The sequence below is a fragment of the Muntiacus reevesi genome, chromosome 10, assembly GCF_963930625.1.
Source record: "Muntiacus reevesi chromosome 10, mMunRee1.1, whole genome shotgun sequence".
NCBI classification, from domain to species: domain Eukaryota; kingdom Metazoa; phylum Chordata; class Mammalia; order Artiodactyla; family Cervidae; genus Muntiacus; species Muntiacus reevesi.
Window position 1 is genome coordinate 63577911 of NC_089258.1, and position 27399 is coordinate 63605309.

Below are 27399 nucleotides of genomic sequence, written 5' to 3' on the forward strand. Positions count from 1 at the left end.
GTCTGAAAAATAATATATGGAAAATTTCAGATATAAGCAACTCATATAAGTTTTAAATTGCTGTTCAGAGTAGTGATAAAATCTCGCGAGGTTTGGCCTGGAACGTGAACGGCACCCCCACCCCCCACTGAGTATCCGGAGAATTTAGTCAGCTGGAGCCGCCTCAGCTTCTGTGTGGAGGGGACCTTTGTTTTAATTAATAATGACCCCAAAGTGCAAAAGTAGAGACACTGGCAGTTTGAATATGCCGAACAGAAGCCATAAAGTGCTACCTTTACCTGAAAAGATGAAATCTCTGGACTTTACTGGGAAGAAAGCAAAACCAGTATGCGGAGTTTGCTAAGATCTACAGCAAAACGGGATCTTTGTGAAACTGTGAAAGAGGAAAAAAAAAAACCAAATTGCTCTAATTTTGCTGTCGCACCTCAGACGGATGAAGTGCCAGTCACAGAGCTCAGTAAGTGCTGAGTTACGATGGAAAAAGCCTTAAATTTATACCATGAGGTATTTTTGAGAGAGGCCACCTTCATGTAACTTTTATGACAGCATATTGTTACAATTGTTCTATTTTATTTTTAGTTATTGCCAGTCTCTTACGTGGCTGATTTATAATTTACACTTTATCACAGATAAGTCTGTATCGGAAAGAACATAATATATAAAGGGTTTGGTGCTAACTGCCGTTTCAGGCATCCACTGGGGGGTCTTGGAATGTATTTCCTGTGATGGGGGCTGGGGGTGTTGCGCTTTTTCGTCTTATTTTTGAGCAATTTCCGCCTATCTTCCATGGTGTCTATGGCCACGTAGGACTTGTATCAAATATTCACTAAAAGTTTTTCTTTGTTGTTTGGGGTGTCAGTTTTTTTTTTTTTTTTTTTTGGCTTTCTCAAGTATGGAATTTTGTTTCTTTACGCTATACCTATATTATCTAAACGGCATGACTGTTGCTTTATTTCTAGTTACAAATATTTTAGAATCCTAAAGTAGTGGATAAGAAATCAAAGAGCTTTGGTAGAAACCTGATATATTACTTTTTTTCTTCACCAACTGCTCATAGAAATTACTTTAAAACCTTGTTTTTGAAATTTCCCTACCATGTGCAGATGCTTTTAATTTAGCATGTAAGTAGTGCTATTGTTATCTGGTTCTACAAACCTCCATGTATATTAATATAGCCTGCATTTAGTTTGTACTTTAAATACAGAATCTAGTTGTAGCTTTTTAAAAATCCCAACAGCTTCTTTATCAAGCTACTGATAAACTTGGGTTTTGTTTTTTTTTAGAAACTTGTTAAAATGATTAATATTTATTAACAATGGAAGACCAGATATATTTTATTTCTCAAGTATACAGTCTTTCAAGTTAAATTGCTATAATAGTTGATGTATACATACACAGACATTTTTCCCCGAAATGGTTTGATTGATACTGAAATTACAGATATTTTTGTGTGGTGCCATTCATCTAGGTTCATAATTGTAAACTTCCTACATCTTTAAAATTATGGAAGATATCCATATCTTTTTTTTTTTTTTTTAATCTCAGAACTCTCTTCAGGAAAGGGGATGGAAAACCAGTAAATATAAATACAAAAGAGCTTTTACTGGCTGAAAAAAAATATTTTTACTTCAGTAAGAAACAGATGAGATGGAACAAATATGTGCCACGCTCAGTTCTAAATGATGCCACCTGTCAGGCCTCCTTTTGCTTGCAAAGGCTTTGCAGTGTTAGCAACCTAATGGAATGATCTGGGGGCTGTTAGGCCGGCTCCCAACAAAGTAACAAACTCTCCTGGAATGTGAGAACTTCTGAATTGTATTATAACGGTATTTCCCACAATAGCTCCCTAGTGTGATAAAAGGAATGAAGTGTTTTCCAAAAAGATACAAAGGAATTACTAATATTTGTAGAGAATATGTTTTTGGACCTTTCCTTTTAGTTTGATAAGATTCTGGAAACTCTTCAAAGAACATTTTACAAATTAAGTGCCTGTGTCATTTTGTATGCTTTCTTATTTGGATTTTAAAGTATCATTCTGGTAGGTATTATTCTTGGAATTTATGTATTGTGGCTAAAAGAACTTTCTTGATATACTCGTAGTGTAGGCATTTTTCACTGGATCTTACCTGTTTCCAAACAGCCTTCTGCCAGTAGATTTCTTTGTTGCCAGGAAATGCAAGTGAACAGAGACAATTCCCTGACTTAAGAGCTTTCAGGTGTAACCAGGAGCACCAGTGTAGGTTGATTGGGAGAAGCTAAAACTGCCAGTGTGAGAAGAAATTAGGCATAAAATTAAGGGATGCAGAGGTTTATAGAGACAGGAAATGAAATTAAGATATTCATGCCCTGGATATTCCCTAATTTTTTTATGACATTAGTGCATTGATATTACATATATGTATGCCCTGTATGTACATGCCTTCTATGTGTGTCTGCATAATATGTAAATTTCTTTGTAGGTTACAGTTTCTCAAACACATTTTACACTTTAGAAGTGTTTTACTGTTGTTGTTCAGTCACTTAGTCTTGTCCAACTCTGTAACTGTTTATTTCTGAATAATCTCTCATACCCTTTAAGAGGAAAGCATTCTCACAACAGGGATTATCCATCTATATTCTACATTATATATCCACTCATAAAAATGTGCAAAAGAAGATAGTTGCTGTGTGAGGGGATGGGTATGTTAATTAGCTTGATTGTGGCTATTATATCACCATGTATATACATGTATTTATGCCGAAATGTGGCCTCTGTACACTGGTGCCAGATTAAATCTCAGAGACAAAGTTTTGGGTGAATTAGAAGGAAATTAGCTTGGTTGCTTTGCCAGTCAAACGGTGCCACGGTGGGCTAAGGGCCTCAAGGCTGTGTGTATCTCATCCACAGCGGGTAGTGAGGAGTCTTCCAGTGTTCTAGGAACACGGGTGTGATCAGCTCATGGACATTCTGATTGGTTGGTGGTCACGTAATTGAGAGTCAGCATCATTAACCTTCTGTTTCCAACCTGTATGGGTCTCCGTGCTTGTGGGCAGCGTACATTTAACTTCTTCCACCTGGTGTGAGGGTCAGTATCTGCAAAACAGCTCAGATGATATGGCTGAGAATAATATCTATAGTCCTTAAGGAAGAACTAAAAGGTCCTTGACTTTGTTTAATGCTAAAGAAGTATTATTTTTTCTTGATTGGCTGTTTTCCTCTTTCTGCATTTTCTGACTTCTCTGATTAAATTTATTCTTTGACTAAAGTTTTTCTAGAGACAAAAAGCAGGCAGAGAACATGAGCAGGAGTCTGTTCTGGGAGGGCCTCATAGGATCCCACTCCGTTACAATATCAAATCATCAAGTTTTATATCTTAAATATGAATGATTGTAAATTGCCAATTTGTGATCCCATGGACTATATAGTCCATGGAATTCTCCAGGCCAAAATACTGGAGTGGGTAGCCTTTCCCTGCTCCAGGTGAAGTGAAGTCGCTCAGTTGTGTCCAACTCTTTGCGACCCCCATGGACTGTAGCCTATGAGGCTCCTCCGTCCTTGGAATTTTCCAGGCAAGAATACTGGAGTAGGTTGCCATGCCCTTCTCCAGGGGATCTTCTCGACTCAGGGATCAAACCCGGGTCTCCCGCATTAGCAGATGATTTAATATCTGAGTCAGCAGGGTAGCTCAACCCACTGGAGTGGGTTGCCATGCCCTTCTCCAGCGGATCTTCCTAATCCAGAGATTGAACCCAGGTCTCCCACATTGCAGGTGGATTTTTTTTTTTTTACCAGCTGAGCTACCAGGGAAGCCCAATCATTAGTTACACATGTATAAATCTGGGGAAAATGTGAATTTCATGAGTATGCTCTAAACTAGAACATTTTTGTTTATTCTTCTAAAAACTATTTTTTTATGTCAAGTTTATTAAGATCAGCTGTCCTAGGGATTGCTCTGAAGCAAGATAGCTTTAATTTTTTCATCCTAATGACCAAGCAGCTGTATTGATTTTTCTTTTAAGCAACTTCATTTGGAAAACCTATCACTAAAGAAAGCTTCTTTGCCTTTCCTGCCCACAGCCATTTTCCCACACTGATTTCCGACTGATATTTGTTTTCGAGACCTGTTACTAAACACAAATGTATTTTAATGAGCTAAATGCTCTCCTTTATTAAATATGCCACATGCAAAATTTACCATAATGGTTGCATTAATAGGTTTTTATATAAGTTTCATGAGAAATTTTTAAAAAATAGGCAGTGCTCTAGTGGAGAGAAATTTGTCTGAAGAACACACTTGTTTCATCTTTTTGTCTCAGAGACATGTTTGCATATTCTTCCAGAGAAACATTAAACTTTTCAGGCCCATATGATGAAGGTTTATTATGAAAAGGAATGTTATGAAATAAACCTGTGGCTGATTCATGTCGATGTATGGGAAAAGTCACTACAGTATTGTAAAGTAATTAGCCTCCAATTAAAATAAATTAATTAATTAAAAAAATGAAATAAAGTAAACTAGTATTGTTATATTTTGCTAAAGCCTTTCAAAGCATGCAAAGAGGAGTTAGAAATAGTCACTAATGTAGTTCTCCCAAATTTATTTAACTCAAGACCTTGTCAAAGACTCTGTGGTTTTTAGCACATAGTTTAGGAAGTATCAGTCTACATAATTAGAAGAAGAATGTATACAAGTACTCATTTTTCTACTCATTGCATTTATTAAATAATCACATTTGTTTTTAAAGTCTTCAAATATGTATTTGAAATTTTTAATATCAAAATCCTAATTTATAAAGGTGACACTGAATAATTAGATGAGATTCAATTTTTAATTAATTGCAAATGAGTTATAAAAATATTTGCCAATACAGAAAAACATTTCCACATTATTTTTGTTTCTGTTTATCACATTGGGCATATTTATTATGACATGTATTATTAAAATATATCAAAATATTTTTATTAAGTAGAACAAACTAAACTGCAGTCTAAACCCAAGCAAGAATGATTAAATAAGTGGGTAGCTACACACTGTATTCTCTCCCTGTGGGGTGTTAGACTTTTTCCTTTCTGGAACCCAGTTAAGAATTGGAAGCAGATCTGATACAAGGAGATATTGTTGGTAGTCCTCCAAAGAAACTGAAAGATGTATTTCATTTCCTGTTGAGATCACTTTCAACTCAAAATTTCATTTTTCATTAGTTCTGGAAGCTTCTGGGTTCTGGCGAAAGAATAGTGTTTCACATTGCAGCCAAAATCTGTATATAGGCCATCGTTTTTGACATTTTTATCTTGGCTTTCTCAGGTGATTGGTGACTTTCAGAATTTAGCCATGCTGTTCTATTGCTGACAGAGATGGTTGTGTGAGTTAGAAACCTTATTTGACAAGCAAGTAACCATGACAACTTGGAAACATCATGACCATATTCCTCTTTATTTTGTCCTCATTTGAAGTGTACAAGTACTTAAAATGCTTTTGTTGAAATGAAACATTAGAAAGAATCTGTTCTAAACCTTTATAGTTCTAAACATACCGAATCATGTACAATAATATTTAATGATTCTTGTGCTAAGGTAAGGTGGATTTTATATTCTTCCAAAGGGATGGTTTATGCAGTGTTCATCTGGAAAACTTTTGTTTTGGAGTCTTAAGTCGTTTTTGGAATGTCTCACATTCATAGAAAACCTACACCCCATAAACTTCATTTTTAAGTCATTAAGTTGAACTGCAGCAGGGGTCTGCCTAGTATGTGTAATTGTCAATGAAGGATTTTGAAAGGGAATGTTTTCTTGCTATATCTCTAGTTTATTATTTAAAATACCACTTTATCTTTTGAAATTATTTTTGGTACTTAAACGCCTATAAACCAGAAAAAATTCTATGTAAATAAAATAGATACCTTACAGAGCATCAAAGCAGCTACTCTTCCCTTCGGATATATAAATGAAGAAACAAAACAACTAAAGTGATAGTCTATTAGAATATCATTTTTAAAAATCTTTTGATATGTGCCAGATTCTTTTATCACTTCAATATAGAGATAAAAGTTACTTCACATTAATTTTTATTATATATTCTTTCAAAATTTTATTTGAATTTGCATGGAAGATGTAAAATATGCTCAGGTTCTGAAACTAGTTATAATTTTAAGAAGTACATAAAAAAGAGATCGAAAGACATAATTAAGGTAGTATTATACATATATATGGTAATGCTAATTGAAAAAAAATAGGGCTTCCTTGATAGCTCAGTTGGTAAAGAATCGGCCTACAATGCAAGAGACCCAGTTTGATTCCTGAGTCAGGAAGATCCACTGGAGACGGGATAGGCTACCCACTCCAGTATTCTTAGGCTTCCCTTATGGCTTAGCTGATAAAGAATCTGCCTGCAACACGGGAGACTTGGGTTCGATCCCTGGATTGGGAAGCTTCCCTGGAGAAGGGAATGGCTCTAGTATTCTGACCTGGAGAATTCCATGAACTGTATAGTCCACCGGGTCACAGGTGTCAGACATGACTGAGCGACTTTCACTTTCATATATATAAAATACTTCAAACATTGGTACTTTATAGTCCTATGTGTATGTATTTCAAGATACAGTCTCATTGTCACAAACTACTTCTTCAATAAATGAAGCACTTTTGAAAGCAGGTTTTGGTAAGAAATCTTAAGTTAAATGTCTCCATAGAACATTCCTTATTTCTTAAATTTTATATTTATTAAAATTTTTATTTCTGATTCTTAAATTAACAAATAATTGGTAGTCCAAGATTAGCTGTCAGGGATTATGTAATTGATACAATGCTGTGTTTTTTCTTGTTTACTGTGTGTGTGTGTGTGTGTGTGTGTGTGTGTGTGTAAGTAAAAGTGTAACTTCTCTTTTTTCAGTAGATATTCTAGTGTCCAGGATCTGATTTGATGCTGCCTGTTCATAGGAAGAGTGGGCTATAGTGTCAGTATATTCTAGTGAGGTAAGGGAGCAGGAAATCAGCCAGGATCCACTGATTTTGTTGAGATGTAGTAGATTGCAGTAGATTAGCAATGTAAACCGTTAATATCTAAGTGATCTGGATCTGGACACCAGGGTGTTCACTCTGACAATTTGAATTATACCCACTACCACATCCATTTTCTGCTCACTGCATCACTTCTCAGAAGGTGGAAAAATAAATCTGAAATGTGTCAAAGAATTCAGAATGCTTCTAGTCTGTTGAAGACAGGCAAAGTTATCTATATCTCACTACCCCTCAAAACAAATTAGAACAAAATAAAAAACACATGAGAAGTATCATCTACTATATGGCATCACATTGAAATTCAGAATATTTTATCATTTATGAACAAATTAGTGATGTGATTGTTAGAATTTTTTTAGAAAATTGTTCTAATATGGACTACTGAATATATTTATTATTATATGTACTTTAAGGTTATTGCTCAAATTGTCATATCTTCTAGGATATATTTGTCTGTTTTTGCATCTGTAAAAGATTGTTTCATTTTAAATAAGAATATTGAAGTGCAATATAAACCAAGTTAAAAAACTTTCCTAATGACTAATAAGTCACTCACCACATCATTATCATCCTCTTCTCAGCATAATAGATATCTAAAAATAAGATAAATTTGAAGAAATTATGGGCTAGATAGCATCATTGACTCAATGAACATGAATTTGGGCAAACTCTGGGAAACAGTGAAGGACAGGGAAGCCTAGCACACTACAGTCCCTGGGGTTGCAAAGAGTCGGAAACAACTTAGTGACAGAACAACAAAAGTCTAAAGAAATCAGTAACTCAGTCTATTTTTACTTTAACAATATTTTCAATACGTATTGTTAAATATCAGAAGACTAACAGACCAAAGTCAGACCAAAACTCTAGGTTGAGCTACAAAGAAAAATATTTTTGTTCACTTCAGTTGTTTAGTCATGTCCAACTCTGTGCAACCCTAGGACTACAGCACACCAGCCTTCCCTGTCCATCACCAAGACCCACAGCTAGCTCAGATTCATATCGTTTGAGTCTGTGATGGCATCCAGCCATCTCATCCTCTGTGGTCCCCTTCTCCTCTGCCTTCAGTCTTTCCCAACATCAGGATCTTTTCCAATGAGTCAGTTTTTCCCATCAGTTGGCCAAATTATTGGAGCTTCAGCTTCAGCATCAGTCCTTCCAGTGAATATTCAGGACTGATGATAAGCAATGGGACAATATACAGCCTTGACATACTCCTTTCCCAATTTTTAACCAACCTGTTGTTCCATGTTCAGTTCTAACTGTTGCATCTTGACCTACATACAGATTTCTCAGGAGGTAGATAAGGTGTTCTGGTATTCTCATCTCTTTAAGAATTTTCCACAATTTGTTGTGATCCACACAGTCAGAGGCTTTAGTGTAGTCACTGAAGCAGAAGTTTTTTCTGAAATTCTCTTGCTCTTGTCTATGATTCAACAAATGTTGGCAATTTGATCTCTGGTTCCTCTGTCTTTTCTAAATCCAGCTTGAATATCTGGAAGTTCTTGGTTCACATACTGTTGAAGCCTGGCTTGGAGAATTTTGAGCATTAATTTGCTAGCCTGTGAGATGAGTGCAGTTGTGTGGTTGTTTGAGCATTCTTTGGCATTGGCTTTCTTTGGGATTGGAATAAAAACTGATCTTTTCCAGTCCTGTGGCCACTGCTGAGTTTTCCAAATTTGCTGGCATATTGAGGGCAGCACTTTTGCTGCATCATCTTTTAGGATTGGAAATAGCTCAGCTGGAATTCCATCACCTCCACTAGTTTTATTCATAGTGATGCTTCCTAAGGCCCACTTGACTTCATACTCCATGATGTCTGGCTCTAGGTGAGTTATCACACCACTGTTGTTATCTGGGTCATGAAGATCTTTTTTGTATAGTTATTCTGTGTATTCTTGCCATCACTTCTTAATATCATCTACTTCTGTTAGGACTATACCATTTCTGTCCTTTATTGTGCTCCTCTTTGCACGAAATATTCCCTTGGTATTTATAATTTTCTTGAAGAGATCTCTGGTCTTTCCCATTCTATTGTTTTCCACTATTTCTTTGCACTGACCACTGAGGAAGGCTTTCTCATCTCTCCTTTCTATTCTTTGGAACTCTGCATTCAGATGGATATATCTTTCCTTTTCTCCTTTGCCTTTTGCTTCTCTTGTTTTCTCAGCTATTTGTAAGTCCTCCTCAGACAACCATTTTGCGTTTTTGCATTTCTTCCTCTTGGAGATGGATTGATCACCACCTCCTGTAGAATGTTACGAACGTCCTTCCATAGTTCTTCACTCTATTAGATCTAATCCCTTGAATATATTTGTCACTTCCACTGTATATTCAATCATAAGGGATTTGACTTAGGTCACACCTGAATGGTCTAGTGGTTTTCCCTACTTTCTTCAATTTAATTATAAATTTTCAATAAGAAGTTCATGATCTCAGCCACAGTTGGCCTCTGGTCAGGTTTTTTTTTTTTTTTTTTTTTTTTTGCTGACTGTATAGAGCTTCTCTATCTTTGGCTGCAAACATAATCAATCTGATTTCAGTATTGATCATCTGGTTATGTTCATGTGTAGCATCGTCTCTTGTGTTGTTGGAAGAGGGTATTTGCTATGACTGGTGCATTTTCTTGGCCAAACTCCCTTTTCTCTTTTCATTTTCCCTGTTAGCCTTTTCCCTGCTTCATTTTGTACTCCAAGGGCAAACTTGCCTGTTACTCTAAGTGTCTCTCGACATCCTACTTTTTCATTCCTCCCCATGATGAAAGAACATTGGTGTTTGTTCTAGAAGTTCTTGTAGGTCTTCATAGAACCATTGAACTTTAGCTTCTTCAGCATTATTTATTGGCAGAACATTATTTATTTAATGATAACATTATTAAATGCAATGTTCATGTACACTTTAAAAAGTTAGCAACAAGTTTATAAATTAAAATAAGTTTGGAGGAAATGTCTCAATAGTCAATCATTTGGCAAGTTGTTTCCTGCTGTTCTTATGTGTAAATGATATGAGGAATGTATAATGGAGTTTAACTAGCTGAATGAATTTATCTCGATACATGTTGGTGAAAATTATTGCTAATTGAACAGATTCTGTTTTAACAACTTGAGAGTTACCTTATTAATTTTTATTGTTGTGAAAGTGATGGTATAAAAACTACATCATTGGTTTTGATGATACACACTTGAAAGACAAGGGTCATAAGTGTAATAGACTGCCATAACTTAAATAAGATGAAAAGTAATGATAATAAATGTAACATTTTGTATTCACATAAGACAGCTTCTGGTTAAAGCACAGAGAGCGGATATCGTTGATGTAGTAGAAGTCCATGTGCTAAGTGTCTTCAGTTGTGTCCGGCTCTGTGCGACCATATGGACTGTAGCCTGCCAGACTACTCTCTCCATGGGATCCTCCAGCAGGAATACTGGAATAGGTTGCTGTGCCCTCCTCCAGGGGATCCTACCTTGGATCAAATCTGTGTCTCTTAGAGCTAATCTGCATTGGCAGATAGGTCCTTTACCTCTCGCACCACCTGGGAAACCCCAAAATCCATGTATTATATAACAAATAGAGGAGTTATTGGAGTGTAAGCTCTGAAACCACTAACAGTTACTAAAAGCATGATTCAGTTTTTGGCTATACATGTAATGTTCACAACATAGCTACCCTGTTCAAAGCATACTTGGAGAATTGTTGATTTCTAGGTGACAGAATTAAGAGATGTTTTTAAACACTATGTAAATGGACCAGCTAGAGTTCCTAGAGTGGAGTGATCAGGCTGACTCAGTAGTTAAAACTATGCCTTATAATTAAATCATCATATTTTCCCAACTGAATATCTGACATATTAGCCAACAAAGAATTCTCCAAATATAAGTATTTATGTGAAAAGTTTTCACTTAGTCTAATACCCTCAAAGTCCATTCATGTTGTTCCAAATGACAAAATTTCATCCTTTTCATATGGCTGAGTAGTATTCCTGTATGTGTGTATATGTGTACATAACTCACAAGTTTCTTTATTCATTTATCCATCATTTTGCAATGTTATTTCTTTATCTTAACTATGTAAATAATCTGCAGTGAACATAGGTATGTGTATATCTTTCAAACTAGTGCTTTTGTTTTCGTTAGCTAAATAGTAGTAGAATTGCCAGATCATATAGTAGCCCTAGTTTTAATTTTTTGAGGAAATTCCCTACTGTTTTCCATAGTGATTGTACCAATTTGCATTTCTATCAACTGTTGATGAGGGTTTCTTCTCTCCTACATCATCACCAGTATTGTCGTTTGTTGTTTTTTTGATAATAGTCATTCTGACAGGCATTGGTATGAGGTGGTATCTCTTGGTGGTTTTGATTTGTGTTTTCCTCATGTTTGGTGATGTTGAGCAGCTTTTTACGTGCCTGGTGGCCATAGTGTGTCTTCTTTGGAAAAATGTCTATTCAGACCCTCTGCCCATTTTTTAATCAGAGTGGGTTTTTTTTTACTGAATTGTATGAGTTTTATGTACTTTGCATGCTTGTGGGATGCTAAGTCACTTTACTCGTGTCTGACTCTTTGCAAACCTCTGGACCAAAAGGCTCCAGGCTCCCCTGTCCATGGGATTCTCCAGGCAAGAAGACTGGAGTGGGTTGCCATGCCCTCCTCCAGGGAATCTTCCCAACCCATGGATTGAACCCACGTCTTTTACATTTCCTGCATTGGGAAGAGGATTCTTTGCCACTGGTGCCACCTGGGAAGCCCATATTTTGGATAGTAACCCTTTTTGGATATATGCTTTACAAATATCTTCTGCCATTCTGTAGGTTGCCTTTTGGGTTGGTTGATGGTTTCCTTGGCTGTGCAAAAGCTTTTTGATTTGGCATAATCCCATTTATTTATTTTTGCTTTTGTAACTCTTGGCTTTGAAGTCCGATCCAAAAAAATGCTATTTATTTCACTTGCATTTAGATTTAGAAAACAAAATAAACAAACAAAAGCAAAACCCAGACTGATAGATACAGAAAATATCTCGGCGGTTGCCAGAGGAGAGAATGGAGGAAATGGATGAAGAAGATTAATAAGGACAGATTTCCAGTAATAAATAAGTCATGGAGATATAATGTACAACAGGGAGAATATAGTCAATAATATTGCGTTAGCTTTGTATGGTGATAGATGATCACTGGACTTACTGTGGTGATCATTTTCCAGTATATACAGTTGTCATATCACTATTTTATACACCTGAAACTAATATGATATTGTGTGACAATTATACTGCAAAAAAGTCCTCAGTGATAGATAATAAGTATAGTGTGTTAGTTTTGTATAGTGCCCATTCCATTTGCACTTGATTTTACTTACACTTATCTTTTTGACAGATAAGGAATATAATTGTACCTTCTTAATTAAAACTGTTACAGACCAAAAAGGAATAAAATCTTAAAAGTCTAATAATTCAATCATATTTATTTGCAAAATTTTCTGAAAAATGATATTGCCTGATGTTAAGACTTTGATTATTGGCATAGATAAACCAGATGCGAGGTAGTTAAGGTAATTTCTTCAGATTTTGAAAGGAAAAACAAGCAAAAATTGAGACATATTTCTATTCAAAAGAAGGCAGACATTACAAAATTAAAACATGGAATTACTTTGCTAAATAAAGAACTGTACATCAATGAAAATAAATATTTTTAAAGGAATTATCTAAAAGTGATTTATTTGGAGAAGTAGAAAATTGGATTAAAACACTGTTTGAGAATCTAACAATTTTTACTTTGAGTCCAGGTAGATCCTTATTTAATCTGGGTTCTGCTAATCAAAAATTATAGTAATGATACAAGGAGTGTGCTGGAAAGTAAGGTAAAATGATTAACTGAATGGATTAATAGTGTAAACAAGATGAAATACTTAATCAAGTTGATTCAAGTAATTTGCCAATCTCTCCTTAATAATTTTGGAAAAATTGATCCATGACACCCGAGTCCCTGTTTTATGCCAAGCATTGTCCAAGGTGCTTGAGAGAGATAATGACATCTTATATGTGGCCCATGTCATCAGATTCTTACAGAATAATTATGGAGATAAGTTTAATATGAAAGAAAAAAATTCAGTTCAGTTCAGTTCAGTCGCTCAGTCGTGTCTGATTCTTTGTGACCCCATGAATCGCAGCACGCAAGGCCTCCCTGTCTATCACCAGCTCCCGGAGTTTACTCAAGCTCATGCAAATCGAGTCGGTGATGCCATCCAGCCATCTCATCCTCTGTTGTCCCCTTCTCCTGCCCCCAATCCCTCCCAGCATCAGGGTCTTTTCCAATGAGTCAACTCTTTGCATGAGGTGTCTAAAGTATTGGAGTTTCAGCTTCAGCATCAGTATCAGAAAAAAATTAGAGGACACTAAGCATTGCACTGGGAAATTAAGTAACCAATTATTGGTTTCATATTAGTATAATAAGAATCTCAGAATTCAGAATATCAGAAAGTTTATTTCATTGACTTATAATTTGCTGACAATTTGAATGAAGTTTTCTGAATCTTCATGAAAATCTGTAACTTGCCTATTCATATGTTTCTTTGCTTATCATATCCCTAACTGGATGTGACCTCATGGGGAATTTCCCATCTCCTCAGTTAGAACATATTATACAATGACCACTAGTTAAATGCATGTTGAATAAATAAATCTTTTCTTCCTCTTATTTTCAAAATAAGTATCATACCTGTCTTTCTAAACTTACCGAATATTTTGAGTACCCATCGTAGTAAACTAGATAAAAATAATTTGAAATCGTCATGTTACATAAATATATTGTATAATTGTTATAAATTATTCCTATCAACTTATAAAAGAGATATGAAAAATTCTATCAAGAATTCTATCAACTGCAAACACAATATACAGCAACGCATAACAAACCAAAGCTTTTCTAATGGTCACTCTTTGTTTGGTTTTGACCTGAAAAAACAGTTATTTAACATGATTCAAGCTAATATATAACTTTTCCTAGTACAAATTCTCTTTTCCAAAAAAGCATTAATTAATTATATTAACACTGTTCCTGCACTCAAAATTGTTATTTACCCTTGGTTGTATGTATCATGAGTACTAGTTTAAATATTATTTAGTATTTTTTATAATAGAAAGTAGGAGAGGTGTAACTAGCCGTCTTACTCTAGAAATATTACTAAATTGTGTTTTTGTCTATTCCTATAGCTTATACCCACCTCAGTGAAGAGAAAGAGATGGAGACATAACTAATGATGTCAAGAAGTTTTTATTGTTCATTAAGAAAAAAAATTACTAACATGCACAAGCTAGTTATTAAAGATATCTACCATAGGTGAAGCAGTACTTTTTGGTAATTAATTGGAAGCCAAAAAAAAAAAAAAAAAACCTTGGAGAATGGTATAATCTATATTTGGAGGTGCTTGGATAAAGAAAATTACCATTATTTTATATACAAATGATTTACATTTCAGTGATGCACTCACATGTATAAAACTAGTATTAGGTTTGCAGGCAGAATAAAATTAAAAGAATGTTTATGGTAACAGGTTGAGTTGTTTATGAGACATAATTTAAAGTTATTGAATTGTTATAAATTCTGAGAGTAGCAGAAATATCGCTGATATTTTTATATATTTGAAAGTACTCTGACTTAATAATGACAGCATAGTTTAATGTATTGCCTTAGTTACTCTATTTGTGACATGTACTACTCACAAAGAAATGGTTTTTCTCGTAAGGACGTAAGCAAGGCAAAAGATAATGTTCTAAAGCTAAACAGAACTACACACACCTCAGGGATGGTCTTCAGCTGACTTCACAAAAGTGGGTGCTCACACAATGTTCTATGGTTTAACTTTCATTCTTATCAATCCTTGCTAGTTGATTTCAGTGTGGATGAGGGACATAAGGTGATTGTGGATTTAGGACAAGTACCCAACTGAGTAGTTCTTTTCTAGAATAGCTTTCAAATGTTTTAGAAGCCAAAGTCTTTTAGTGGCAATGTAAATTTTCATAGTTTGATAAAAACAAAATGCTGCTTGTGGATGAAATGATGCATCTTCAGATGCACCAAACATTTTGGTGAAGTTTAACGAGCATGGTTTAAGAGCGATTGGTTTTGTGGAGAATTCCATGGCTGGAGGAGCCTGGCAGGCTGAAGTCTATGGGGTCGCGAAGAGTGGGACATGACTGAGCAACTTCACTTTAACTTTTCACTTACATGCATTGGAGAAGGAAATGGCAACCCATTCAGTGTTCTTGCCTGGAGAATCCCAGGGACGGAGGAGCCTGGTGGCTGCCGTCCATGGGGTCGCACAGAGTCGGACACGACTGAAGCGACTTAGCAGCAGCTGCAGCGTCTTTCTGAAGTTTTACTTTAAGATTTGTAGGCATTTATGTAAAAATATTGTTTCTAAAAATCGTCCAAAAGTATTTATTAAACATTCAGATAGTCTCGAGTATTATTTGAATATGCACATTTGTTATGATCTTCATAGTTTTCACAGGAAGTTAATTATATAAAGCATGGGGACATCTTAAAACTAAGAAATTGTAGCTGTTGCAGTAAGTGAAACAGAGTGCTGATAATCAATATATTATTGGCCTTTTTTATTGCTTTCATTTTTTTTTTCTGTGTTTCAAACACACAGCATTTTGTTTATCACAGTGAACGGAATGCAGCATCAGTTTAGTTCAGTTCGGTCACTCAGTCATGTCCAACTCTGTGACCCCATGGACTGCAGCACACCAGGCCTCCCTGTTCATCACCACCTCCTGGAGTTTACTCAGATTCATGTCCATTGAGTCAGTGATGCCATCCAACCATCGCATCCTCTGTCATGCCCTTCTCCTCCCGCCTTTAATCTTTCCCAGCATCAAGGTCTTTTCCAACGAGTCAGTTCTTCACATCAGGTGGCCAGAATATTGGAGTTTCAGCTTTAGCATCAGTGCTTCCAATGAATATTCAGGACTGATTTCCTTTAGGACTGACTGGTTTGATCTCCTTGCAGTCCAAGGGACTCTCAAGAGTCTTCTCCAACACCACAGGTCAGAAGCATCAATTCTTCGCTCAGCTTTCTTTATAGTCCAACTCTCACATTCATATATGACTACTGGAAAAACCATAACTTTGACTAGATGGACCTTTGTTAGCAAAGTAATGTCTCTGCTTTTTATTATGCCGTCTATGTTGGTCATAACTTTTCTTCCAAGGAGCAAGCGTCTTTTAATTTCATGGCTGTAGTCACCATCTGCAATGATTTTGAAGCCCAATAAAATAAAGTTTGTCACTGTTTCCATTGTTTCCCCATCTATTTGCCATGAAGTGATGGGACCGTATGCCATGATCTTCATTTTCTAAATGCTGAGTTTTAAGCCAATTTTTTCACTCTCCTCTTTCACTTTCATCAAGAGTCTCTTTAGTTCTTCTTTGCATTCTGCCATAAGGGTGGTATCATCTGCCTATCTGAGTTTATTGATGTTTCTCCCAGAAATCTTGTTTCCAGCTTGTGCTTCCTCCAGCCCAGCATTTCTCATGATGTACTCTGCATATAAGTTAAAAAAGCAGGGTGACAATATACAGCCTTGATGTACTCCTTTCCCTATTTGGAACCGGTCTTTTGTTCTAAGTCCAGTTCTAAGTGTTGTTTCCTGACCTGCATACAGATTTCTCAAGAGGCAGGTCAGGTGGTCTGGCATTCCCCTCTCTTAATGGGTACAATATCAGTGTCTTTGTAAAGCTTTACTTTATAGTTTTGAAACTTTATTTTTATGTTTTATCCTAACCCTATCTCTTCCTCGTAACTAGACCTTCTTTGTATTTATAAATGTGCTTCCAGTGTACTTTTCTTAGGTTTAGTAAGATGTTTGTATGTCCTTTTAAGTATGGGTGAATGTATATATAAGTGTATACATGCATATAGGCATTATTTGCTGTGCATGTTTAGTTTACATAAGTGGTTTTGAGTTTTAAATTTAATTCTTGGATTTTCCTATTTTTTTCCATTCAGTGTTTAATGGAACGCTTGTCCATGCTGTTACCATTAGTCTGTAACTTCTGACTTCTTCACTTATGTCTTTATGTGTGTGTTTCAGTGGATGAATTCCTAGGCTGATCCCAACTATTTGATATGATGGTTAACACTATGGTTAAGGTAGCTCAGCTGGTAAAGAATCTTCCTTTAATGTGGGAGGCCCTGGTCTGATCCCTGGGTTGGGAAGATCCCCTGGAAAAGGGAACAGCTACTCACTCAAGAATTCTTGGGGTTCCCTGGTGGCTCTGCTGGTAAAGAATCTGCCTGCACTGAGGGAGACCTGGGTTCGATCCCTGAGTTGGGATGATCCCCTGGAAAAGGGAACGGCTACCCACTCCAGTATTCTGGCCTAGAGAATTCCATGGACTGTATAGTCCATGGGATCACAAAGAGTTGGACGCAGCTGAGTGACTTTCACTCACTCAAAATTTAATTATGCACTATTTTTCATAGATTTCTGTGTGTGTGTGTTTCTCTGGTATTTTTAAGAAATTTCTAGGTCATAAATTATACACATACTTTATCAACTACTGGAAATTGTGCCCCAGATTTATTGTTCCAGTTTCAAATCCAACCAGTAGTATATAAGGATCCTTGACTCCTTTTGGTTTCTTTTTTATTTAATATTATCTGACTTATATATGTTTTTCCAGTAATGAGTGTCATGCCATGTTATTTTTTTGTAATTATCATTAATCTTACTATTATTGAGGTAGAGCATCTCTTTACCATAAACCTTTACTATCTTTTTTTTCTTTTTTTAGTTTTCTGAGTGTTGAGCTTTTTTTTTTTTTTTCCATTTATTTTTATTAGTTGGAGGCTAATTACTTTACAATATTGTAGTGGTTTTTGTCATACATTGACATGAAACAGCCATGGGATGGGGAATACATGTAAATCCATTACTATCTTTACTGTAGAAACATGTATCAGTATTACCATAAACCATTACTATCTTGGGCTTCCCCAGTGGCTGAGTGAGTAGAGTCCACCTGCAATGCAGGAGACCCAGGAGTTCAATCCCTGGGTCAGGATGATTCCCTGGAGGAAGAAATGGCAACCCAGTCTAGTATTCTTGCCTGAAGAACTTCATGGACAGAGGAGTCTGGGAGGCCACAGTCCAAAGTGTCGCAAAGAGTTGTACATGACTGAGCGACTAAACACACAAAACGTTACCATCTTAATCAGTTTTTCCTTTCTCCAGATTTCTTCTTTATAACCTTGGCAGTTTTCCTTTTCAAACTTCAGATATTTTACTTAATGATTAAAATAAGTTTTTAACATATTTTAGATAGTAGATTTTTACCTGTTAACTTTGTCTATGATGACATTACTTGATAAAAAAAAATTTAAACTTGGAGAAATGAAATCCATCAACTTTTCTGCTTATAATTTGTGACAGGAATGAGAGTGGGGCTAGTGTTAAGACATATTTTCCAATTTGTGGAGTCACAAGGATTTTGTCTCATAGTTTCTTTGATTAGCTTTATAGCTTAAGTTTTATATTTTGGAAAAATTTAATGGTTAATAATAAAGATGTATTATATTAATAAAGATAAAAATGAACATAAAAAAGCACCAGGAAGATTCAAGTGAAAATAATGGTTATCTAAGGAAAATATAATAGTGATAAATCATAAAGAAATGAAATGATAAAAGAAATATTAGTGCTGGTTTAAAAATTCATCAGGACTAAGGATTCTGATAAGAATATATCAGTTCAGTTTCGTTGCTCAGTCGTGTCTGACTCTCTGGAACCCCATGAACTGCAGCACACCAGGCTTCACTGTTCATCACCAGCTCCCGCAGCTTGCTCAAACTCATGTGCATCCAGTCGGTGATGCCATCCAATCATCTCATCCTCTGTTGTCCCCTTCTCCTCCTGCCCTCAATCTTTCCCAGCATCAGGGTCTTTTCCAATGAGTCAGTTCTTCACAACAGATGGCCAGAGTATTGGAGTTTCAGCTTCAACATCAGTCCCTCCAGTGAAAATTCAGGACTGATTTGCCTTAGGACTAACTGGTTAAATCTCCTTGAATTCCAAGGGACTCTCAAGAGTCTTCTCCAATATCACAGTTTAAAAGCATCAATTCTTCAATTCTTCATCCCTCAACTTTTTCATGGTCCAACTCTCACATCCATACATGACTACTAGAAAAGCCATAGCTTTGACTAGACAGAACTTTGTCAGGAAAGTAATGTCTCTGCTTTTTAATATGCTCTCTAGGTTGGTCATAAGTTTTCTTCCAAGGAGAAGAACGTTCTTTTAATTTCATGACTGCAGTCACCATCTGCAGTGATTTTGGAGCCCCCCCCCAAAATAAAGTCTCTCAATGTTTCCATTGTTTCCCCATCTATTTGCCATGAAGTGTTGGGACCAGATGCCATGATCTTAGTTTTTTGAATGTTGAATTTTAAGCCAACTTATTCACTCTCCTCTTTTACTTTCATCAAGAGCTCTTTAGTTCTTCTTTGCTTTCTGCCATAAGAGTGGTGTCATCTGCCTATCTGAGTTTATTGATGTTTCTCCCAGAAATCTTGTTTCCAGCTTGTGCTTCATCCAGCCTGGCATTTCACATGATGTGCTCTGCATATAAGTTAAATAAGCAGGGTGGCAATATACGGCCTTGATGCACTCATTTCCCAGTTTGGAACCAGTCTGTTGTTCCATGTCTGGTTCTAATGTTGCTTCTCTTGACCTGCATAGAAATTTATAAAAATTTACAATTAAATTTTTAAACATTTCTGGTGAAATTATTTTTAATGAGTTTAGTACATAAATAAAAGGTAAAATTTCACTTCACGTTCATAGAAAAAGGAAGTATGCATATTATTTGATAGTTTGCATGACATTTTGGACCATATCTAATCTTTTTTGAGAAGGATTAAGTTATTTGGGAATAACATTGACCTTTATACCAAAACAATTATTCTGTATTCTGTGTGCTTGGAAGCAGTATTGTTTTCTTCGAAGACATAAGGGATTGACAGATCAAGTGTATTCAAAGAAACAAAGTCACAGGAAAGAATTGCAGAAAAATCTGAGGGCAGCAACTCAAGAGTCATTTTCCCTTATGTCCAGCTTAACCTGCTTTAAGATAAACATATTTTATAGAACACTTTAGGGTGAATAACAGTGTAAGATCATAAACTGAGAAAGAATATGACTATAGTTACACAAAAATTAATAAGCTATTTCCTTTAATTTTTCAATTAGTCCAGGCTGTAAATGACCATTCCATCATCTAATAATATTGAATAAATGACCCAGAGTTCCTGATATACAGTATTACTAATTAAGAGGAAGGGTATAATTAGGCTTTATGTTTTAACCCTCTTGAGATATACTTCCTATAGGTCTCTTCCTTCTTTTCTGCTATTTCTTCTGTCTAATTGTTTACCCAAGTCCAGCAGTGTATCTCCTTTCTTTCTAATATTCCTGAATTTTTTCATAGTCTGTTGGAATAATCATAATACTTGTTCTACTATATAATATATCTCAACTGACCCATGTGGCTACATGTAGCTCCCATACCAGCTGTCTTTCCAAATTCTGAGATTTGAGTCAGAAAAGTTTTCCTAAATTGTTTTAGAACTGACTGAAACTTTTCTAATTTTTTATCTATCATAGTGGCTAATATCTATCTATTCACCTAAAAATTATCCATCTGTCTATTCTTCAACTCAAATACACCTTAAATTACGTTAATAACCATCCTGTTAGCATATACTTGTTTGGTTTATACTTTTATTTGGAGGTATCAGGATCTTAAGATTTGTGTCCATTATACCTTAACCCTGGAGATGGGCATAGCAACCCCCTCCAGTATTCTTGCCTGGCGAATCCCTGGACAGAGGAACCTGGTGGACTGTGGTCCATAAGGTCGCAAAGAGTCAGACACATCTGAGTGACTGCGCACAGCACAGCTTTGCTATTAGAGCTCCGCTGGAGGTGCAGTGGTAGAGAATCCGCCTGCCAGTGCCAGAGACACCAGTGTGATCCCTGGTCTGGGAAGGTCCCTTGGAGACGGAAATGGCAACCCATTCCAGTACTCTTGCCTGGGAAATCCCATGGGTAGAGGGGCCTGGTTTGCTACAGTCCATGGGATCACAAAAGACTCAGACACGGCTTTGTAACTTCAACAACAACAACAAATATCTCTATTAGATATGATGACAAGTCTTAGAAAGGATTTGGTACACATATTATCGTATATTTGCTGGTTGTGCGAACATTCTAAAATCTGTTGCTTAATGAAATTTCAGTTCTCTGTTCCTTTAGTTGCTCTGATAATGTGTTACTAAAACATAAAAGGGTCACTGAGGCAAATGCTATAGTATCTAGAGGCAGAGTCTAATTAAACTTATTGTGGGCATAGGCATCTACGGAGCAAAATTGTTTAAAGTAAGTTCGATGCCTCTGTTAATATTTACACGGATTTATATATTTAAATGATGAGTTGTAATTACTGATGTGAGTTCAGTCGCTTCAGTTGTGCCCAGCTCCGAGACCCTGTAGACTGTAGCGCGCCAGGCTCCTCTGTCCATGGGATTCCCTAGGCAAGGATAAGGGAATGGATTGCTGTGCCCTTCTCCAGGGGATCTTCCCAATCCAGGCATTGAACTTTGTCTCCTGTGTCTTCTGCACTGCAGGCATATTCTTTACTGCTGAGCCATATTACCAATTTATGAATCATTTTACCCCCTCCACTGAAAGACTGTCAGCATTTATTCCTGGTACTAGATGTAAACAAGAATCATTTTTCCATAACTTGCTTCATGTCTTATTTTCACTTAGAACATTTTCTTCTCTTGCACATTTGCTTTTCATTAATGTGACATTTCCTGCCCATGAAAAAAGAAAAAATATATATATGTAATTTGTAATTTGTACAATCTGTTGTTTAACTCCCATTTGTATACATGTGTGATATGTTTCTTGGCATAGTTTTATGAATTTTTTCCTCAAGTAACTACAGTCCTACTCACGTCATATATATACAATCTTTAAATAAAATTTTGACTTTACAATTTTTTCATTCTGAAACCAAGTAAACTTTTCATGGTAACTAAATATGTTCTACTATCACAGAGAAAAAATTTATACCCTGAAATTTCATTCGCTTAATGTCCTTGTCTTCTTATCAGCACAGAGCAGTGACCTTGTGCATGGTGACTCACTAGACCTGTTTGTGAGGTACCTCCGTGGATAATGGAGAGTTTTCTTTTTGTTCCTTCAACTCATCATAAAACTGCTGCCACCAGTGAGTCATCACAGGAAGATTTTATTGGCCAATTACTTCCTAAGTATGCTTGTCTATTTTAGGATTCGTTAAGGGTCATAGAAGAGTCTTCCAACTAGAAGTTGTAACTTGATCCAAGATTTTATAGTTCATGTGTATAATTGAACTAATATTTATGCTTCAAATGTGCCAACTTTAAGAGTAACAAGAATTAAAACTCTCTTCCTTTGAGTAAGCATTCTTTCACAAAATAAATTACAACTTATTAAACAAAATCTTAGTGTTCAAATTTTAAAGTCTCAAAACCTGAGCTATTCAAACAGCCCGAAGGGAAAAATAATATTTGGTAGACAGAGTTTTCAATTCGTAGCATAATCTTATGAATCAGCAATTACAAATTAATCAGAACATTTTCATTTCAACATTACATTCCTATAGTGTGTTTATATGGAAAGTGCCAGTTTTTAAGAGATGCTGAATTTTGCCATTTGTTACTTTTGGAAGTATGGCTACACGTCAGTGATATTCATGAATAATAATTCAATTGCATTGTGTCTTTATTTGACTATAGTGATCAAATATTTTCCAGATTTCTTGTTGTAGTCTAAAAATGATATTCGACATGAGTTTCATTGATGTCTGAATCGAAATCAAATCTAATATTTAGTTTAGTATGACAAGTCTTAATGATTTCAGCATTGATGGCTTAACTGATTTTTATATTAATATATGTACTGATAGGTACAATCAAGGCTTTCATTCAGCTAGTACTCAGCAATGCAGTCAGTTGTTTTTTTAGGAAACAGAATCCTTTTTGCTGTTGGTATGCTGATTTGGATGGCTTGGTTTCTGTGCCATGCGGGTTGTTGAGTGTCACTGTTAGGTATAAGCTCTGTGTCCAGTGTTATTGACTGTGGTACCCCTTTTGGCATGATTCACTCTCCAGATGAATGAAGAAATGGTAGAAACTTCACTGGAGATTTATCAAATCATTATTTAGGAAAAGTAAATGACTTGATTTTTAAATGATATTCTCGCTATATAAATAATTCCTTCTAAATTGTACTCAAGTGTTCATTATCAATGTTCTCTATTTTTATTTAGAAAAGCTACTACCTAGAGTCAAATAGATATCATTTATACAGATGCATTTTTTTGTGGAAAAGGTATCAAAAATTACTGTGATAGCTTTGACGAGTTTATGGTATTTATAAAATATCCAACTTCCAGAGGGTAACTGGAGGAAAATTGGGTTCACTGAAAGGTCTCTCAGAGAATAAGGAAGATCTCCCGTAACATCCGTTTGTCACCAGTTAGGTGCCCTGTGCTGTAATAACTCACAGGTGCCCATGCCCCTTCGTCTCTCGGCTCCTGTTGCAGCATTTAAACATTTGTCTCTTCTCATCCTCTTTCTCGTCTCTTCTCCCCTTTTCCCTTCCTTCCCTCCCTCCTCTTCCTTTCTTCCTTCTCCCTCCCTCCATCTTTTCCTCCTCTCCCTTCCCTCCTTCCTTCCGGGATATAGGCTTGGATGCCTGTGTACTCAGTCATGTCCAACTCTTTGTGACCCCATGGACTGTAGCCCGCCAGGCCCTTCTGTCCATGGGATTTCCCAGGCAAGAATACTGGAGTGGGTTGATATGCCCTCTTCCAGGGGATCTTCCCAACCCAGGGATCGAACCCACATCTGCTGCACTGGCAGGCAGTTTTTTTACCACTGAGCCACCAGAGAAGCCCTATAGGCTTGTATAGCTGTTGGCTTATTTTTCTACCCTCCTCTTTCCTTTTCAACCTCCCAGGTGGAACAAAAAAATAAGAGAGACTTTGTCATTGAGCCGTTCGGTTCAGACGCTGACATAGCATAGCCCATTACTGCAGGGAACCAAAGAACCCGTAGCTGTTTTCCTTTGCAGAGGTAAGTGAATGGAAAACTTATTCCAGCTCGTCCAGTGTACTTTTGTCAGTGGAGGAAATGGCTACTTATTTTCAAAGTAGCTTCTATTTTCAAAGATCAGCATCTCTGTAGAGCCTTCTCTGAGTCATAGTCAATCCTCCTATCTTAAAGCAATTTACACATTTCTTGGACTATAAAGTCTTTAAAGGAAGGAAGTTCTTATACTCATTTTCTACATCTTCAAAGTGTAGTACTTCTATAAATATTTGACAGATGGATGGAAGGAAGGGAGGGAGGAGGGTGGAAAGGAGGGTCTATAGGCAGAAAATGCTTAAACTGCAAGTTGCTGTAGTGGTTATGAGAATTATCAAACTTTTAACCCATAATTTCTCTAAATATATATGTTGATTGCACCCAGTTGGAATTTTGTAAGAATTTTTGATAAATGATGATTAAGACAACTGTTGTGTCATTAACCTTGACTCCAGGAAAACACTGACAATTCTTTTTTTTTTAAAATAAAATGTTTCTCTTTTCAAAAATAACTAAAACTAAATATGGTAACAAGTCTATTATTCAAATAGACCCAATTGTCTTGGCAGCCTCTTATTACTCTATATTCTCTTCATTCTTATACATTTACTGATTGATAAACCTAAATCTCCTTTATTTATTTTCCTTACAAATTTCTTCTCCAACTTCAAGGCTCAATTATTCAGCTGCCTACAGAACTTTCTCACTTGGATGCCTGTGATATATAGTCATCTTCAACAGAATGTTTCACATACCAAATTTTTCTTTTATGCCCACACCTATTCCCAAACAAGTATTTTCTATCTTGCAAATTTGCGTCCCTATTCATCCTGTCAACCCAAACAGCAGGGTATTATTCTTAAACCATTCTCTCACCTCTCACATATAATCCTTTATCAAATCCCTTGGGTTCCTCTCATACACATTGTAGAATCCTTTCACTTCTACTCCTCTCATCCAAGCCCTAAAATCATCTTTCATAATACTGTTGTGTTTTAAAGTCTTCTTTCTAATACTGAAACCCAAAGAATATTTTAAGGGTACGAACCTAATCGTATCACTCCCCTGCTCAGTAGCTTCTCATTGATTCAAGAATCAAGTGTCAAATCCTTAGTTGAACTACATACTCGTGTGAAGTCCAGCCTTCCAGACCTCTCTGGTTCTTGGTACCACATTTGCTGTCACTATGTGAGATTCAGCTGCCATATCATCTGTTGTTCCCTTCTGTCACCGTACCTTGACATAGACTCTTCCTATCACACAGGTATTTCTTTCCATCACTCTGTGCCTGTATCATTTCTGCTCTTTGTTGACACTTATCTTAAAAGTTACCTCCCCAGAGTACCTTACTGGATGACCCAATCTATACACCATAAGAACATCTGTTCTATTTCACTTAATCACAGTGCTAATTCAACTATTTTATCTTAGCATTAATTTTAAAATACTATATAAATTTCATGAGTACGAGGAGTATGTCTCTTTCGTTGACAGGTGTACATCTGATAATTTCAAACTCAATGATATGTATACTCATTCCAAAAGCTTTTGGAGAGGATGCTGATGGTCTTTAGTTGATAAGATAAAGTTGTAGGAAAACAAAAAGTTTGTGGCTCTGTGGTCTATGCAGATATATGTATATTATGCTTCATAAACTTCATTATAATATGTACCTGGTGATTAGTTAGTGGTTAAAAATATCACTGAACTCTGATTTAACTTGTACCATACATGACTAGGTTGAAGGCACTATTTGGGAGACTGTCTCACCATCTACATGTTAAGGAGGGAAGAACTCTGAGAACAGAGGAAATAGATCATCATTACCTGTAGGGTATATCTGCAAGGAAACACTGCAAAAAGTTTAAGGGAGAGGGCTAAATGTTACAAAATGTTCTTACAGAAGAATGGTATAAGAGATTGACTTTAACTGTTATTTATTAAGCTCTGCTTTTGCTGTTTGTCTATTATCAGACAAGAATTTCCTACAGAACACCACACACTAATTTTGTCATCAGTGGCTCATTATGTATATTGTTATGTGTAACCTTCAGTAACCATTTACTTTGTGTTAAGCATAATATTAGTTAAAATATTTATATGATTGTCTCATTTGTTTCATTGAACACTATCAAGCTAGTACTGTCATCCCCTTTTATGCAGATGAGTAAAGAAAGGTCTTGAGAAGCTAAGAAGGTTTCCCATGATTAGTCAACATGAAATGTAGAATCAGTATTTACCCCCAATAACCATGCCTGACATCAGAACTGATGGGGCTGATCATTATGCTACTTGAGGGGATAGGAGACTGGAGCCCGGGAACCAGGCACTCTCCTTCACCCAGTCATCCTTAATTTAGGGGGACAAGAGACAACTGAAGAGGTGCATTAGCTTCCTTGAAAGTTAGCATCCCAGGAGAAGAAAGAGAGAACCTACAACATGACCAAAATAAAAGCAAATTAACCAAAATTTGACTCAGTTATCTATAGTAATTTCTCTACTTCTGATTTTGGGAGGTTAATAAAGATGGAATTTTGTTTTTATTGCAAGAGCTACTAGAGGCAGGAGATGTAAAAGGTACCTTCTGACTCCTGACCTCACTTTCTCAGCCAGATCCTACCCTTGGTTGTTGTTCAGTCACTCAGTCGTGTCCAACTTTTTGAGACCCCATGGACTGTGGCAGGCTTCTTTGTCCTTCACCGTCTCCCGGAGCTTGCTCAAACTCATGTCCATTGAGTCAGCGATGCCATCCAACCATCTCATCCTCTGTTGTCCCCTTCGCCTCCTGTCTTCAATCTTTCCCAGCATCAGGGTGTTTTCCAATGACTCAGTTCTTTGCATCGGGTGGCCGAAATATTGGAGCTTCAGCCTCAGCATCAGTCCCTCCAATGAATATTCAGGACTGATTTCCTTTAGGTTTGACTGGTTTGATCTCCACGCTGTCCAAGGGACTCTCAAGAGTCTTCTCCAACACCACAGTTCAAAGGCATCAATTCCTTGGTGTTCTGCCTTTTTTATTGTCCAACTCTCACATCTGTACATGACCACTGGAAAAACCACAGCTTTGACTAAACTGACCTTGTACTTGGAGTTTTAATTTATTTGTTAGCAAAGACTGGTCCAAAAACCTGACTGCAGGATTGGGAGGATGATTTGTCTTTCCTGTCTGCCTTTACCCTGTGTGTATATAGACAGACAGATAAATGGATA

General features: G+C 36.4%; 1 protein-coding gene across 1 annotated transcript in view; it reads left to right on the forward strand.

Annotated features, from left to right (window-relative positions):
* The first annotated feature begins 336 nt into the window (after positions 1 to 336).
* The window catches only part of SGCZ (sarcoglycan zeta), a 722641-nt gene continuing 695578 nt past the window's right edge, over positions 337 to 27399 (forward strand). The window contains exon 1 of the mRNA XM_065947181.1: positions 337 to 457. Coding sequence (XP_065803253.1) covers positions 434 to 457 — 24 coding nt within the window. The 5' untranslated portion in view covers positions 337 to 433. The remainder of the gene's footprint in view (positions 458 to 27399) is intronic.